Source organism: Musa acuminata, chromosome BXJ1-4 (genome assembly GCF_036884655.1).
Source record: "Musa acuminata AAA Group cultivar baxijiao chromosome BXJ1-4, Cavendish_Baxijiao_AAA, whole genome shotgun sequence".
Taxonomy (NCBI): Eukaryota; Viridiplantae; Streptophyta; class Magnoliopsida; order Zingiberales; family Musaceae; genus Musa; species Musa acuminata.
In genome coordinates this window covers 39,703,741-39,722,767 of record NC_088330.1, presented here as the reverse complement: position 1 = coordinate 39,722,767, position 19,027 = coordinate 39,703,741, and the positions used below count along the sequence as shown (strand labels likewise).

The window sequence follows — 19,027 nt, the reverse complement described above, 5'->3', positions numbered from 1 at the left end:
GCTAATTGGAATACAAGGTAGATTGAAACAACCAATTCGCATATCACAATCACCCAACCCCTTGCAGCTCAGATTGTCATTGTTTACATCACCATGAATGATGTGGCATCAGAGTTTGACTTTATTGAGAATTGAGTCTTGTCAGCTTCTTTACAGCAGGTCAGTGTAGCCAAGTGAATCTTGACACTCAGCAAAGCAGAGTGAAAAGAAAATTAGTTCGATTCCCATATGGTAACACCATCGCAAGTGCAGATCTTCTTATAATTTTCACCAACTCCTGCACTCCTTGCTATTACTGCAGCTGTGATGCCCGGGTCCAATTTGTCTTCAGTTTCATAAATCACAATTGAGCGGCCAATGAGATCAGCAACCCTAATCATTGGTTTAGAACCTGAGAAGTTGGCTTCACCTGTCCCTAGAGCTTCTAGTGTTCCCAGGTCGCCAAGGGGCTGTGCAGATCAAACCAGAATATTCAAGGCATTTCTACTTCCAACAATATGATATGACACAATGGAAAAAGTAAAACAAAATATTTCAGATATTTCAAATTCCTGTCTTTGTTATCTTCCCCGTGTTAAATAACCTTATATTGTATGAACCATATACTAGAGGGTGGTTGAGGCTCTCTACAAGTGAGTTCCTACAGTAATCAAGAATTCAAGATTTCTACAGAAGTGTCGAGATGCAAAAATAATTCTGCTTAGTGATTACAGCATGCAATTTCACGACAAAGATTGAAAAGAAAAATATCCTCAACCATTCATACAGTTCTGTAGGTTCACTAAAATGCGATTAAACATAAAACATGACAAACAAATATCTCCAAATATTTATCCCAAACAACTAAATGGAGTTCAAAGTCAAATACAGATTGAAAATCAAAATGCTAATGCCAAGGAGATATGCATTGAAGAACTTAACTACTTTCACAAGCTAAATGCTAAAATTCAGTGCAGGCAGATCCATGCAGTTAATAACTGCAACATCAACAAGCAAATGCACACACATAGTATGCAACTGCAAGAATGAGAGACAAATTTTTATCAGTAAAATGGTTTGGAAAAACACAAAAAAACATGGTAAATGATACCGTTTCAGATATATGATCTGGTGGATTAAAAATTTTCCCAGTGCTTGCTGCTCCCTTGGTCAAATCCCCAAACTCATTTATGCTCCATGCATGCTTGCCAGGGGATAAACCACTAAAGCTGGCCTCAATTCTTGCTAGTTCCATACTCACTTGGGCCAGGCGTACAACACCATATATTACAGGGCCTTTAAACTCAGCAACAGCAGCAGAAACTAAAAAGTCTACAAAGGATGGTAATTACAGTCAATCACTTTGACTATCAACAGACAGAAATAACATCATTTTTGAATTATAAACTACAAAATAATTTGCAACAACAAATTCTTCATTTCAACCTTTTGGTTTGGTCAACTACATTAAATGCATGACTTCCATACAAAGGTGTCCACATGCTTTGACTGAAGGACTATCAATTCACCAACTAAATATATGTACTTGGGAGGAAAACAAACTGTAAGAAAATCCACAAAATAAAAATCATTTAAAGATCTTTTGCTTTTTTTAACATCAATCAATCACCAAATCAAGCATCAATATTCTGCAGCAACTCTGCAGATATTAAATGTTTCAGATAAAATCCTATAGAAGAATGAACCAGCTGGCCAACCATGTAGTTTGCAACTCTTTCTAGAATGAGCACATATTATCCCATAGCTTGTGCCTTACATGAATATAAAGTTCCGATTTGTTACAAAATGCACAAAAATACAAATTTAGTGTATCATATACTGCACTTAAAAACAATTTATTGAAGATCAAATGATTTTAATGTTGGTCATGATCTTATAAAAACATGCTTAAATCTTTACTTCTAAGGTTTAAAATACCAGTCTGATAGGCACGTGCTGATTGAAACATAGTTTAATATCAGTAAAGATATGGTTCATTTGGTTATTCAATAAAACTTGGTAGTGCAGGTCGTTTTACCATCCGATATGTATCAGTATCATAGAAATCTGATAGGTTACTAAAACCAGTATCAGACTTGTATTTAAAACCGTGCTATATCTTAAATAAATTCAACTCAGATGCTCATAATAGTTGAAAAAGAAGCTCTTATTTCGACTATGTTTAAGGCTTTGCAAAATATAGGAATGACCAACCATTGGGGTTGCCTTGTCCAACTAATCGGGCATTACGGCCAGTCTGAGCAAGAGCATCTTCCATGTCCTTCACAGGAATCGAGCCAAGGACTCTCACTACTTGATTGCTCAAATCTACATCAACATTTTTAATTCCTGTTTGCACAAAAACAGTGTGCATAATCAGCTGAAAGCATGACACAAACAACTATTAGGAATGGTTTCAGCCCATTAGCAGAAACCCATAAAACACCAAAGATGATGACAATGTGTATGTCCAACAAGTCTCTATAGATGAAGTTTACTGATTATATACCATCAAGCTTAAGAAGATTATCCTTTACTGCCGAAACACAGCCTTCACATTTCATATCCACCATGAACTCTGTCTAAAACCATAAACGATTATTTAGAACAAAGAGATGAACAAGATCAAGCAAGCTTATAGAACAGAGTGTAAAAAAACCAGTACAGTAGTTCAATTAGCCAATATTTCTGTTAATCATTAGAAGGTTTCCATTAATGCAGTGACATCCAGACTCCATTCCACCTCGAAAATACATGTCAAATAGATACTTGCTTCACTAATATGCATTAGACGCTTGGACAACCATTGTCAAAATGGGCCCAACTAATTCATAAGGACTTTATTTGTTTCTGATCTTGGATTTAATTTATTACCAATCTTGATGATATACTAATGCCAAGTTGTTGTCACGCTCATAGGAATAGAAAGCAGCTATTATGAAGCTTTCCTAGATCTAAAGCTTGTTTCAGAGGTCTTCATATAATATCTTACTCAGTGTAAGTTAAAAGAAGAAAATACACCTTAAGAAAGACAATAACAAACAAGGTGCTAATACACTGGTTTACAAGAAGTCAAATGTGGCTTAATTGTAGCAGATCAGTGCATTAAAAATATACAATTTTTAAGGCAGATATGTTTGAGCTATTGTTGAACTTACTAATCCAGTCAGTAAGCATTCAACTGCTACTTCAGATATAAATGCTCCGAGACCATTAAGAAGCATTCTGCTTAAGCATATTCAAAACCATATTGAAGCATTTTTCTCCACTTAGTATTGAAGCATTCTGCTCCACTTAAATACCTTCAAATCAACCCAAAAACCTCAAGAATTTTAGTGCTAGGCCAACCAGATCTACAGAAGTCTTTAACAGTGGTGGAACTTCATAAGACATCATCCAAGTCGAAGTTGTAAGAATACTCTAATGTACCAAATGACAATGAGTGATTTCCTTCTATCGTTTCAATATCTACATATACATATAGTAAATTCAACTCTAGTAACAAGAAGAGCATAGATTACGAAAATAAAGAACTTATTCTTGCACAGATCTTAGGATGACACAGAATGGAGTTATGGGAGGAAAAACATTAATGGAGACATATTCGAAACCATAAATTTGAAATCTCCACATCTCCATTGTTTGGATAAAACAAGTCTAGATCTTTATCCCAGTTTTCTCATGGTATAATAAAACAACATTTTCATATGCTCATGTCAAAGAAATGGATTCAGCTTCCTCAACAAAAAAGGAAAAAGAAAAAAGAAGCATAATCAACTGTTGTGCTGCAGTTATTTAGGGAAGAATTATCAAGCTAACGGAACATCTGCATGAAAAGATATTATATCCATGTTAATGAAGTGCGAAGATATGTCCTTATTTATGCTTTACACACACATGCACACAGAATTGTCTGTCAGACAGCTTGTTACTACTATTAGTTGTCCCTTTTGCACAGTGGCCAAAGGCAATCATACAATTTTGCACTACTTCAGGTGGAAAGAAGCATTAGTCATAGACTGAGATACAAATATTCCTAGATTATATTCACAATTTAGTCCTAAGAATTACCTTCAGTACCTGAAAAAGAATCAGATCAATACAAAACTCTAACAATCATCTCCCAGAAGACCAAGTTTTCAAGCATGAAATCTCTTGAATTTCAAATGGTGGCATCACAAGCAAAGCATTTTGCGCAACAAAATACAATCTTTAGGAACTTCTCCTTGCAAAAAGAACCACTCAAATACTAGGACCACCATAATAATGAAGTCAAGGTAGAGACAAAGAAAAAAGGGTAGTTGACGAGCAAAAAGAGACTTGCTTACCATAAGCTCCGGCAAAACCCCATCTTGCTGCAAGAGAAGCGAAAAATCAGAAACGATGAACCGAATTGAGCACGAGCATCGATGCCCGGTACTGGAGAACCACGGACGGAGGGACATGAGGCTCACCTGGACGGCGGAGGGTTTCAGCTCCGTGGCCGAGGAATCCATGCGGAGGGCGGCGAAGGGGAGCCTCCGGGTCGCCGATGCGGAGCGAAGAGAGATGGGGAGCTTGGTCGGGAAGGGAGAGTAAGAACAAGAGGAAGAGGAGAGGGTTAACGCTGCGATCGCTACGGGGAGAGAAGAGACGCTTAAGATTTTGAGAACAGCGACCATTTTTCGTCCTCTTAATGAGGGTTTGGTTTCGCACTCCCTTCTCCGATTCACTCTTTTATTACTTGCTTTATAATTCTTTTTCCTAAAGCTTTTTATCCTATTCACTATCCCGTATTATATTGTGGAGAGTATAATTTTTGTGGAGTTTCTTTTTTTATTATTATAATCCTTCTTTTATTCGGCCCTTTGCAGAAGGTTCTGGAAGTATCTCGAGAAATCCAGCGGCCCGGTAGCTCGAAACCTAGACCGCGCTTCTCAATTGCGACGTACGTGGATTGTAATTGGAGGCAGGATTGGGTCCCACCTCGAGTGTTCCGGTTCCTGCGATAATGCCATCATCAGGCTTTCACGAATCGCAATGGCGGGTTTTATAAAATCAGAGAACAGTGATGAGATCGATTGATCGGCGGTCGGGATTGTCCGAGAGGTACGAGCCGAGGAGAGCCCACTGCGGCCTTCTTGACCACGTAAACGGGCCCACAACGACTATCGAATCAACGACCTCGTTCTCCGCGTCGTCCACTTTTCCAAACCGTTAATTCTCCACACCCACACCCCCCCTCCCCTCCCTCTTTCCACCTTCCCCTCATCCTCGTTCTTTCGCCTCCGCGTCTCACCGGTTTCTCCTCCGTCCTCGGCGAAACCCATCGAGAAGCAGAGCTTTGCGTTCATACAGAGGTTTCATCTCTCTCTCTCTCTCTCTCTCTCTCCATGGATAACCACAGCAAGCCGCACCACCCATATCCTGACGATCATCAAACCCCCTACCAATACCCACCGCCTCGCCAGCTCCTACCTTCGAACTCTTTCTCCCATCCGTCGCCCGTATCATCGCCCCAATCCCTCGACCACTCTGGCCCGTTGCGTCACCCCCTGCCGCCGCCCTATTCCCTTTACTACGCCCCTCTCTATCCTCCGGTCACGATGCCGCCTTATCCTCTGGCCACAGCTTCGCTTCATGATCCATACTTCAGTCCCCACGCCAATCATCAATCTCCTCACGCCTACCCACACCCAGTTTCCTTCGGTCCCAATTCCCCCAGCTTCCATCACCACCACTACCACTACCATCACCACCACGTCCCGGCCCCGGTCACCGGGCTTCCATTGCGCTCCAATAGCTTCTCCACCGACGAGCCGTCTCAACATCCCGCCCTTTCTGCTCAATCCTCCATGCCCTCCTCGTCCTTGGCGGCTAACCCGCTGGCGGACGTTCTTGAGAAAATCCGCGTCCCCGATCGGTGTTCCGACGCCTCTCCACTCGCCGCATCGCAGCAGCATCTGATGGTACACGGTCACCTGACCAATTCCTTCCATGGGAGCTTCTCCTCGCCGCACTCCACCCCTCCCGGGAGCCCCTTCGGCAGTTCGTATCACGGGGCGAGCTTTGGCCGCGGCGTCTCGCTGATCGTGCCATATGCTCGGTCGCAAAAAGGCCAGGCGTCCCTCAAAGTGCTGCTCCTCCATGGGAGCCTCGATGTGTGGGTGTGCGAGGCGCGGTACCTCCCCAACAAGGACCAGTTATCCAAGACCTTGGGGGACATGATCGGCCCACGGCTGTCTAAAACCTTGAGCGGCAAAATGCGGAACTTATCGTCGATGACCAGCGACCCCTATGTCAACATTATGGTGTGCGGTGCAACGATCGGCAGAACGTACGTGTTGAATAACACCGAGAACCCTGTTTGGATGCAGCATTTTAATCTTGCTGTAGCACACCATACCGCTGAGATAAGGTTCTTGGTCAAAGACAATGACATTGTCGGAGCACAGCTCATTGGTACTGTTTCGATCCCGGCTGAATGGATTTACTCTGGTGAGAGGGTGGAAGGTGTCTACCCAATTCTTGATTCAAATGGGAAGCAATGCAAGCCAGGAGCTGTCCTGAGGTTATTGATACAGTATTTTCCAGTGGGGAGGCTTAGCATGTACCATCATGGAATTAGTGCTGGCCCTGAGTACTGTGGGGTGCCAGGTACCTATTTTCCTCTCAGGAAAGCCGGGAAGGTTACACTTTATCAGGATGCTCATGTTCCTGATGGTTGCCTCCCCGAGTTGAAGCTTGAAAATGGGCAGAATTATGTTCACGGGAAATGTTGGCATGACATTTTTGATGCAATAAGCCAGGCTCATCGTTTGATTTACATCATCGGTTGGTCAGTTTTCCACATGGTCCGTCTAGTAAGGGATATTGGTTATGGCTCATCTCCAAATATTGGAGATCTATTGAAATCCAAGTCTCAGGAAGGTGTGAGAGTGTTACTTCTTCTGTGGGATGATCCAACTTCAAGGAGTATTTTGGGCATTCGTACAGTAAAGTTTTATATCCTTCTTTTTTTTAATATAATGTATCTTTAATTTTCATTTCTGATTGACTTTCCTCTATACTGAATTAGATGCAGATATTGTTGCACATGCTCTATTGATGCCCTATAGTTGATATTCTTTAAATCTTATGGAGTAGTTTGCCATTTGTAGCATATAATAGGGACAAGAACACACATACATCACTTCTGGAGCCTCTAATGAATAGATGCCGTTGTTAATTAAAATATTTTAAATCAAAATATTTTAATTATTGCTGTCATAATCATATCCTGGAACATATTTTCCAACTCTGCTTCTATATGTGATCTGGTGAATTGGCATATATGAGAATGAAGGGATCTTTTATGCAGCAAGTAAAACTTCTACAGCATCACAGTTTTACTTTTAAACTTAATTTATACACACTAAATTTGCAAGAAGGACAAATTAGCAAGGACTCTCAAGGGTTAATCTACTATTTAAATTGCTCTTATAATTCTTATTTGGAAACCAGGTTTTGAATCTTGACTTCCAGATTTCTCTTTAATGATGCTGATAAATACTGTCTTTTTTTTATAAAAGAGAAGAAATTTATATTATATTAAATAACATACATGATACTCACACGTGGATTTGGACCTAAGCCCTATCACTTGTGCAACAATACACCAACTAACTTGAATGTCTTAACAGAGACTTGATAAATACCATCTTACTGTTATTTTTTTGCACTTTTTAGATGGTTTAATGTGCTTTTTCCTTGCATCTTATCCATTCATCTAAATTTTTTCTAAAAGTGCAACAAGTGCAAATATAAGTTGTGTACATACATATACATAAGTGTGCATATGTGCACATAAGTATGTACACAGATGCACACGACCTAGTGGTTCACGTAAGTAATTAAAAATATAACACATTTTCTAAACTGGCAAAATTAAACCTGAACACTGTTTTAGTGCAACATGATCTTGCATGAAAAATGCTACTAGAGGATACACTGTGCAGTTGAATGAAAACTTAATAATATAGCACTGTTCAAGTCAATGCTTGGAACTGCTACATCTCCCCTCCCTTTATAAGCTTTATATGACCCCCATGTGGTGATAGCATCACTGATAATGGTCACTGTTATATTTTTTTGTAATTTCCCTAAGCATGTAGTCATTAACTGTATGATTTTTTGTGTAAACTTGTCTTGCTGTTTCTGTTGATCTTTTTGTTGAAACAATAACTATTTGTTATCATGCTCTAAGCTTTAAAAAATTATTCAGTGTTTGATCAATCTGTTGGGATAGTTATACTGCTGCATCTTTCTCTTGGTGTTATTCTCAACAAACATTACTGATTGTTATTTCAGAATTAAAGTTCAGTAATAGCTTCTAACTATAGCTATCCTGACATGGTATTCTGGTAGTTTTGAAGCTGCTTGTCAATTTTTGCTCATAACACATGCAGAATGGTGTCATGGGGACACATGATGAGGAGACTCGCCATTTTTTCAAACACTCTTCAGTGCAAGTGTTGCTTTGTCCTCGTTCTGCTGGAAAGCGGCACAGTTTTGTGAAACAACAGGTTGCTTCCTAGTATTGTGTCATCATCCTTATAAGTAACACAGAGTTAGTTTTTATTGTCCATGTCTCCATAATTCTATAATTTGTTCCTTCCTATCTAGTTTTTCTTGGATATGTGATTTACTTCGAACATGCTGCAGATATTACTTAGTTTTTGGTTACATATGCTATCAATTTATCCATGAGAAAGAATTTGAAAGCTTTATTGACAAAAAAGTATATGGTTGATGATTGTTAACTTATGCATGCTCCTGTTGGAGTGCTTAGGTAAATCTTGTTCATCGTCAGCCATATCATTGACATGTGAATACATAAAGCTTGAGTAGAATCACATCCATGTTGCATACAATAACTTCATCTTATTTCTTATCATAATACTTGCAACAATGGCATTTCATACAGAAGCGTTTAAAAGGCTCATATCAGACCACTCACAACCTGAAATGTATGATCCACTTTTATTTTTAAAATAATATCAAATTTTATATATAAGATGACTAGAAGGAAATTTGTCATAATGTAGTTAAAGAAGCAAAGGAGAAACAAAATCTAAATGACTGGAAAATACTAGATATATAATCTGAAGCAATGGAAAAAAGAAACTTAGGAACAAATGAGGTGAGAGATGTGTGGATGTTGTTTAAACATATGAGATGGATTTTTAAGATGATAATGTACTAAGCAACAATTTCATTTGGTGGCATTGTTTTGATGGTGTTAATATTGATCAGGATTATTATGCTGATCAACATAGGCTGTCTGCGCACTGCAGTGCCTAATCTTGCCCAGTCGTTCTGTTTTGTGCCAAATTTTAACATGGTTTGTATTCAGTTGATGGTTAAAAATAATATAACTACTAATAGTTGATAGTTGGACATTATGTAACTACTAATGAAATATATACATCTAAATGTTGCAGTAAGAAGTTAATGACATGTATCATACTTGGTCATCTTATTTTTCTGAATTTGGTTACCTTTACAAACTAGATACTTTATTTTGCAAGTGTTCTAAAATGTCAGTGTTGCTACTGTAAGGTGAAAGCACATCAGAATGCTGAGTTTCTAAACCTTGAATCAAACATACTTATTAAGTTGTTTCAAAAAATTGATGAAGTTCTTTGTGTGTAGTTTGTTACCTGGGCTTCCAACTAAGTGCCTATCGTCTGACTGGGTTTTACAATAGGTATATCATCCAAAATCACCTCAGCTTAAACCTGTAACTGTTAGTCTGTTAGTGCTTTTTTCTTTTTTAAATAGTAGCTGTCAGTAGTTACCTTCATATGGATGCACAAAGAATATAGAATAGAGAATGTTCTGATTTCTGAATCATTGTGATTTGCTATTTATGGCAGGAAGGCAGGAACTGTAATAAAAATAGTATGCAACTCAAAATTAGAGGATATAATGTTTCTGCTGCATGTATTTCTTAAATAATAAAACTAGGATATCAATTTGTGGCTCTTGTGAATAGAACCTCTGCAAGTATTACCTATTTTAATTTCTTAAATATCAGGAAACAGGAACCATATATACTCACCACCAGAAACAAGTGATTGTGGACACTGATGCTGGTAATAATAAAAGAAAAATTACAGCATTTCTTGGAGGGATCGATTTATGTGGTGGCCGATATGACAATCCAGAACATCCTTTATTTAAGACGCTACAATCCTTGCATAAGGATGACTATTACAATCCTACATTTTTGGTAAAATTTGATTCTTCTACAGTATATTGATTACATTCATGCATTTTAATTTGCTGCTCTTGCTATTTCACTCTCATGTTGCATAAAAGTGAAATGTGAAATGATTTAAATTTTAACACCCATAAAAAAGTTGGTTATAAGAGGAATTTACACAACTATTAAGGTATATAGCATCAAAATAGAAAAATGAACTGCATATTCTTGGACAACAAACCTAATTTAAGTAATTCAACAACGTTTCATGTAACAAATGGGTGAACTCCCAATAAACATCTACTGTTGCCTTTAAGAAACATTAGATTCCTCATAAACATCTACTGTTACCTGAAATTTATTCTCCTTTAGATTCAGGCCAAGCTTATGCTATCATAATACTAGTCTTGCTCCACATTTTTGGAACTTGAAAATGGTATACCATTTCTAGCATATATACTTGTCCTCTTGCTTGCTTTGTCTGACATATGTGCTGATAAAAGGGGAACACAGTTATCACACATGGAATTATCATCAGCTTCCATTATAGAAACATGAGTTCACTTGACCTTCATATTTGGTAAGCTTCAACTTAAAAAGCCCCAAGCTTAGCAATTTTTTTGGGTTAAATCTTTACATTGAATTTCAGTCTTTGAGTGATCAGGATATATTTCACTTTAGAATTTGAGATCAGATTGTTGGATCGATTTGTAGGAATTTACAGGAGATTGACCTCAATTGGCCAGGAAATGGCTGGAATTGGTGTGGGATTGGATGCCATCCTTCAGAGTTCAGACCATTGCTAACACCTTAATATGAATTACCTTAAATGTTGCAAAAATTATTTTCTTTAAACTTTACTGAGTCAACATTTGAACAAACTGGAATTTTGTGACAGAGGATTCCTATCACACATAGGCTAATGTGACTTGAAAATTCAGATAGCAAACAATAAGGTTGCGAATGCTTGAAACATGTCAAGGTATTTCAATGGCCAAAATAACCTAGAGGTAGGTGTTTGATATAGAGGTGCGGAAAGGGATAGATAAATTATTGACCACTTTCAAAACAGTGACAACCTCTCAGTTGAGCTTTGAAGGTATTAAGCTTTGCCAAGATAATGTCAATGCATTAGGTTGTCGCATCTAATTATGTCCAGATGCAAATATAAAATGGTTGAACTTCTATTAATCTGGTCAGTTACTAACTTATAAAGATCTTGCATGATAATTGTTGTCATGGGTCATTGCTTGGGCACATGAGCCAATGCCTAGGTAGTGAACAAGCCCCAGATTACTAGATCCTGCTGCGTAGATCAGCATATGGCAACAGCCTTACCTATTTACATACAAGAAAACATTGTCAATTTCGAAAAACATGTAAGCAAAAGAAAATATTGATACCAGGAGTCAAAAAAAGAAGTATAACTTCAGAAAAATTAAAAAAATGAAGGAACTTATGAAATTTTAAAATCAAAGTTTTACTACTTACACCATTGTAACTATTGATCAATCTCAAAAGATCATCATGTAAAATTTTGTTGTCAGTTATATTACTTTTCCTCTAATTTTCAAATTTTTATGAGAGATAAGATTTTAATCTATGTTAGAAAGTTAAGATTACCTTTGTCGTAAAATTTTCAATATTAGTCTGCTATTGATATTATTAACAATAGATTCTTTAATTTTCTATATGCTTTAACAAAGACACAAAATTGTTCTATAGTTCTTGATGAAATTAGCAAATAAATATGTGAAAACCAAACAGTTATTGGTCAACTTCTTTTAATACATAACTTTTGTTTTCTTAGAAAAGTCATAATCAGCTTGGATATTTTTCCTATATTGTTTTGCTCGTAGGATTCTGATAACAGTGGTCCAAGACAACCGTGGCATGATTTGCATGCAAGAATTGATGGTCCAGCTGCATATGATGTTCTGATAAATTTTGAGGAGCGTTGGTTAAAAGCTTCTAAACGCTATAGAATAAAAAATTTGAAGAAGTTGTCTGAAGATGCCTTGCTGAAGATTGAAAGAATACCACATATCATTGGGGTTAATGATTCAATGTATCTGAATGATAACGATCCAGAGACTTGGCATGCCCAGGTAGAATCTACCAATTTATGCTAGCTGTTATCTGATGTTCTTAAATGATCATTTGCATTTATAACTTTTTTTTTGTTTATCTGTTTCCATAAAAAAAATCATAGGTTTTCCGTTCAATTGATTCTAATTCTGCGAAAGGTTTTCCTAAAGATCCAAGAGAAGCTACTCACAAGGTATATCTACACAAATAGTAAGTCCATGGGCATTTACTGGGTTGCATATTCTGCAGTGCCACCTTCTAAGTAATGACAGCTGTGAGAACTTCTATCCAACAGAACCTCGTTTGTGGGAAAAACATTCTTATCGACATGAGTATACATACAGCTTATGTAAATGCCATCCGAGCTGCGCAACACTTCATTTACATTGAGAATCAATACTTCCTGGGCTCATCATTTAATTGGGATTCACATGAAGACTTGGGTAAGCATACATATGCTAGACATTCAAGTGATTGAATTTGCTTTGATGCATATATCATATATGTTCAAAGTGGGAAAATATCTAGGTTTGTGCGCTACATAAATTTTATCCATGACAATATTGGAAAATATTATCATGCACCCTGATAATAGAGTTTCATCTCAGTAGCATGGCTTAACAAGCTGACACATGGCATTCACCCATCGTGCAAATTTGTAAAAATATTTCAAATAACATGCTACATCTTTTAAGCATGGACTATTCCCTATGCTTCATATTTGCAGTTATTCTCGGAAGCAATAGAAATGGTATAGCAAATCTCTGGTGAATTTGTATTAGAAGTTATTCTAATAACATTTGTTGGCCATCTTATATGCTTTTACAGGTTCTTCCACTAATAGCCTGTCAGATAAGAATATGCAGAATAGTTTATTCTCTACTTACAAATTCTCCAACAAAACTGCACAAACCATTTTGGTAGTATAAAAGTAAACAAAACTAATATATACATTACCTTTAAGCCTCTTAAGTTTAACATCCGTTTGGAAATGTCATCAATAAATCTGATATGCTGCTTTGGCAGTCAACATACCCATTTGCCATTCAAATTCATCCTATATCACAATGTCTGAGGTTCTTGATGTTTACACTTTACATTTAGTTCACTTGCAGATAGAAGGTATTATATCTTGTAGGATCTTGTTATTTATTGCATTGATCACCACTCAGAAATTTTACTAAGAACTTGTTCATGACAAAGTTTTTCTTCTTTAATTGCAGAGTTTTCATTTATTCTTCTTGCAGGTGCTAATAATCTGATACCTATTGAAATTGCTCTTAAAATTGCAAACAAAATTAAGGCAAATGAGAGGTTCTCTGCGTATATAGTTGTTCCCATGTGGCCTGAGGGTAGTCCAACCAGTGCTCCTATTCAGCGAATTCTCTACTGGCAGGTTATCTCCATCCAAAGCTACAAATACCTACTGGTATCTAGTATTTACTGGTCCAATCAAGGACATGGTCGATACCAATCACTATTTAATTTTTTATTTTTTCCAGTGATATCAGGTGGTGCACATCAGTCTGACTGGTTGCCAAAACTGGCATTGGACTGTAATTTAAGTACTTGTCCATCTACCTTGAGTCACATGAACACTAGAAAGTTTAAGGTTCTGTAATATTAGTGTTTCTTCCTTTCTTTAGCTTGTCATTAGATTTTAAGTATGTTGAAGTCTGTTTAAATATGTATCCTACATATATCTTGCTCTAAGATAGTGTTTCCTACATAGAGAATGATATTCTCTATATTGGCAAATCAATTTTATCACAAACATTCAGTCTTTGACAAGTAAAGTTTGATATTTCCTATTTTCTTTTGATAATTCTCTGTAGCCATTTTGTAATAGCTCATCTTGTTGCTCATTTTATTAGTATGTAGAGCTTGTGGCTTCTAACATTCCTGTCTTGATAATGGTCTATTACTTAGCTTTTGCATATGTTTTACATCTTTGAGTACTTATAATCAATTTATTGTACATCTTTGAGTGCATGTAATCGTTTAATTGTACATCTTTGACTACTAATGATCATTTAATTTGTATCTATTGTGGCCATGATGACTATTATATATCATGCTCATGTGTCCACTTGGAAAAGAGTATGCAACTATGTTCACAAATATCTTAGTTTCTTAATGAAACTATATCATTTATACTTCTTTTAGAATCCTTGAGAGTCCAAGTGAATGCCAAAAGATTTTCTAGTTGAAAATAAGGGCTTGTCCTTTGCATTTCATAAGATAAGAAAGACCAACACAACAGGTGTATACAACACCACAAGGGTCAAAAAAGACCCCAACATACAAAAATGGTTTATCCCTTGTGAACATTAGCAAGACTGTCCCTGGCTGCATGAGATTATGAGATTAAGCAACAACCGGTGGAAGCTTTGCTCACCAACTAGTTTCTTAGATTTTAAACACAGTACACTATATGTTTCCTGGAGCATGAATTCCTTATATTGATGAATTAAAGCAGGAATGTAGAAAGATGTGGTAGAACAATAGTAGACTTCTTTAGTCTGATTAGTCAGAAAGAAATATGTTTATGCAGAGTGAAGCTCTTAACATACATATATATATATACATGTATATATATATATATATATACATGTATATATATACTATATATATGTCTGATGAATTAAAACAGGAATGCAGAATGATGAACAAGGATGTCTGATTTGGAATAACAGAAGTGACACCCTTGACACTAAATGCAATAACATACATATCCCAGTGTATAAATATGAATCTACCAATTGGGTCAAGGGCTGTACCTGACAGTTAAGCCACACTCAACACTCCAGAACTCTAAAGGGTGAGAAAATGTAAAAAAAGATGAACCTCAACTTTTTTATGATAAAATGATGGATTCTTACTCATAGTTTAATTTAGTAAGAAGAAAAGAAACGGGAAAAGGGGGAATACAACATAAGATTTTTATTCATTCTATAAGCCTACATCAATGGGCAAAGACAATCAACTCCTAATTATAACAAAAACATAAAATGAGAATCATCTCAATCCTCATATGCAGTTCTTGGAGCTCTAACTTCAGTCTCCACTATACAACTAAGACAAAAATGGCACAATTGACATTAACTACAAGTCTGCAACAAGGTACAAGTGTGAATCAGAACCAAGTGTACAATTGAAATAGTCAGCTACACTACCAACATGGTTTGGATTATCATATGCTAACTATTTAGTCAAATATGTTAATCGTCTGAACCAAGTGTTCTCAAGTAATAATCTGAAAGGAATAGCTCCAACTCATCAATAACCAGAAGTATTATTTGGGAATCTGGAATATTAGAGGACAGTTATAAAGTTCACAGAAACAAAACCAACCAGGCATGCTATAGATATTTCTTTACTTCTAGAGTGCAAGATTAAGATTTCTTCCAACAGGGAATTTAAAAGAGGGATATTATAACCTAGAATCTCAAGACCAAGTAAGCTAAGATGAACTTTTTAGGTCCTGTCATCTTAAGAAGAATATCTCAAAAAAAATATTAATAAAATAATAAGTACATGTATCTTTCACACAAATAGAGGTGCCACATACACGCATACATTCTTTTCATATGCTCGTGAGTCGACTGGTAAGTGACTATAAAATTAAAATAGACTGACCTTTTCAAAAGAATCTGAATATAATGCAAATTCTTTTGCCATAAAAGGTATAGATTTCGTAACCATCCAAATTCTATCAAATTTGTTCTTAAAACTGTTTTAGACTTTGTATAAAGTTCTCTGAAATCCTAATAAAGGTACATTTGCAGATGAGATTATGCTTCCATGTGCTTCTTTTATCAACTATTTCTGTTCTGGACCAAAAACACGTTCCATATGATTTGGATATCTACTTACTACTTAACTATATTGCTATGTTTTTGGCTATACACAACTAATTTCTGATATTTGCTGATACAATATATGTTGATCACCTCAGAAGAAAACTATGCAAATGATGTATGAAACAGTCTATACAGCTTTGAAAGAAGTTGGTCTTGACGATACTTATGAGCCACGAGACTATTTGAATTTCTTTTGCCTTGGCAATCGTGAGGCTCCAGACTTAGCTATCACAAGTCAGAATGCAACAGCAAACACTCCTCATGTAATTTTCCATCTCTAAGTGCAAATTTTGTGTTCATAAGTTATTCAATATGCTGACCTGAATCACACACATGATGCATATGTATGTATATATTAACCAAACACATTGCAAGTTATATTTTGTATCAGAAGTTTAAAATGCTTGTGTTGGTCTTGTTTAGGTTGTTTGCTATTCTATTGTCAACTGTTGAGTATTGACTATGGTTGAGTGCATTTCAAAATTTACTTGCTCCATTTAAACTTTTGTTCACTACATACTAAATTTGTGTACTTTCAATCCCTTGTATTATCATTTTCCTTCAACTTTCCTTCAAGTGAAAAACTGGACCTTTGACGGGCTTAGCTTGAACATTTGGCAAATGACGATAAATAGAGCAACTATATAATATACTTTAGTGTTCATGGTTATTTCTAATATGCTCATAGAATAAAAAGACTAGCATTAAGGGGTTTAATTATCAAGGTCACCCTCAAAATATAGCCTCCTTAATAAGAATTGCAATACTGTATCATACCGCTCGATACGTACCGGTCAGATAGAGGACTGGTATGAGCAATACATCGGTACATCTTAGTGTACCGTGTGTTGGTATGCTCGGTACAACTCGGTATGTATTGTACCGATAGTTGATTGGTACATCGATAAAGTATGGTATTCAGAAAGAACCTTGCTCCTTATTTATTGGATCTTTTGGCCTGAAACATCTATTGATATAACAATGAATTTTGGTCAATGCTTACTGAAGACTTGTATTTTGTTTGTAAATGTAATATGCATTGATAATGCATATCTTTGCAGTAGAGCATGTGCCTACTAATTACTATTCTATAACATGTTGCTGGTTTCATCAGGCACGTGCCAAGAAGAATCGACGCTTCATGATCTATGTACACTCAAAAGGCATGATAGTGGATGATGAATATGTGATATTGGGTTCAGCAAATATCAATCAAAGGTCCTTGGAAGGTACCAGGGATACAGAGATTGCAATAGGCGCATACCAGCCACAATATACATGGGCAAGAAAATTATCTGGTCCTCGTGGAGAGGTAAGAAATGTGATTGCAAATTTCATTTATTTGAACTCAACATATCTTCAATACCCTGATGATATAGATATCTTCATAATGATACTTGAGTTGAGACACTGATCATGTATATGTGTCTATAATCTGTGACACCACTGTCTAAGCTTGCCCCTGACTTTTCTCTCATCTGTCTAAGCTTGCATTGTTATCAGTCTACTGATTCAGAACTGCTGCCTTTTTATCGAACTTTGGAATTCACTGATAACCTAGTGCAAGTTTAGTTGCATCCATGTTCACTTCAACCTTAATTGTCTTATTCTTGTCCAGCTTCTAATTCATCAAGTTGCTACTAACATTGTTCCTATGGTATAACTGTAGAAACACCTCAACTTACTAATATGAAATAAATATAAAAATACATCTTCTGATACTTGAGCAATATTACAGCCAATTTGTATTTTTGATGAATTATTTGTCTATAACATCTTAAACTTTATTTATTATATTAGTAATGTTAAATGCTGTTGATTTGGATTCATGGACGACTATGTAGATCTATGGTTATAGAATGTCACTGTGGGCTGAACACATTGGATTTCTCGAGGAATGTTTTACACAACCAGAAAGCCTTGAATGCATGAGACGTGTCCGTGATCTTGGTAAACAGAATTGGAAACAGTATGTGGCTGATGAGATTACTGAAATGAAAAGTCACTTGTTGAAATACCCAGTGTTTGTCGACAGGAAGGGCAGAGTGAAGCCTCTCCCTGGATGTGAGACGTTCCCAGATATTGGTGGCAACATATGTGGATCATTTCTTGGTTTTCAAGAGAATATCACCATTTAAGTGCTCCAACACAATATCACTCTTGACCTCTTCTGGCACATCTCAGCAATTGGCGTCGGTTGCTTTTGTAGATTGCATAGACAGCAGAATTCTACACTGAGCAAATGTAACTTTGGCTTCATTCAGATGGAAACAGCATTTGCATTCACATCGATCTCACCTGTGCAATGTCACCAAGGGAATGGATCAAGATAGGTCTCGGCTACTATTTGGGTGTTATCCATACAAGAGAAGATTGCTTTCTTGCTTCCAAAATTTTCTGCGATACTAATCCATTTATTTTAGTAAATAGAATGATCGCGAGTCCACAGAGATTCCACTAGCGTAGGGCCTTCGCATGTTACTCCTGGAAGCAGAGGTGCTATTCTCGTGTGATTGCTAAAGACCCAAAGGTGCAGTGTATTTATGATGCCAAGTTCTTCTTCAATAAGCTTATTCTGGTGTTTAATGTAAATCTATGTATGATTCGGAGCATTGTCAATTCCAAATGTATATGTATGTATCCTTTTGATGCATATGCCTGTGTATGTATTTTATCAAAAGAGTTACACAAGCATTTGAATCTGGAACTTTATGTACTGCAGTATATTTATCACCTACCTGCGATAGTTATCCATGTGGTAACGGGCAATTGGGCCTGGCCTTCCACGAACTAGGAGATCAATGGGCTGATCAGGAACTTGGGCCGAGCCCGGTCTAATAGAACCAACCTCGCCTTCCGGCGCGGTCGGGGT

At 36.7% G+C, this 19,027-nt stretch overlaps 2 protein-coding genes across 3 annotated transcripts; one reads left to right on the top strand and one right to left on the bottom strand.

Annotated features, from left to right (window-relative positions):
- Positions 1-2: 2 nt before the first annotated feature.
- Positions 3-4,719, bottom strand: LOC135667364 (copper chaperone for superoxide dismutase, chloroplastic-like). Its single transcript, XM_065178408.1, has 6 exons — positions 4,434-4,719; positions 4,308-4,334; positions 2,489-2,561; positions 2,194-2,328; positions 1,091-1,311; positions 3-449 (listed from the first exon to the last, which is right to left on the bottom strand). The coding sequence occupies exons 1-6, from the start codon at positions 4,638-4,640 to the stop codon at positions 213-215; spliced, it is 900 nt and encodes a 299-aa protein (XP_065034480.1). The 5' UTR covers positions 4,641-4,719; the 3' UTR covers positions 3-212.
- A 486-nt stretch (positions 4,720-5,205) lies between these two features.
- Positions 5,206-19,000, top strand: LOC103982777 (phospholipase D gamma 1-like). Of its 2 annotated transcripts, XR_010510405.1 has the most exons (11): positions 5,206-6,953; positions 8,406-8,522; positions 10,037-10,231; positions 12,064-12,312; positions 12,417-12,485; positions 12,588-12,735; positions 13,540-13,688; positions 16,251-16,418; positions 17,270-17,467; positions 18,000-18,685; positions 18,878-19,000. XR_010510405.1 is itself a non-coding variant. In XM_009399798.3 (10 exons), exons 1-10 carry the CDS (start codon positions 5,352-5,354, stop codon positions 18,291-18,293), a joined length of 3,189 nt encoding a protein of 1,062 aa, XP_009398073.3. In that variant the 5' UTR covers positions 5,206-5,351; the 3' UTR covers positions 18,294-18,843. The 2 variants fall into 2 exon arrangements, 1 of the variants encoding a protein (XP_009398073.3); XM_009399798.3 differs by lacking the exon at positions 18,878-19,000 and having other exon boundaries at positions 18,000-18,843.
- The last annotated feature ends 27 nt before the right edge of the window (positions 19,001-19,027 follow it).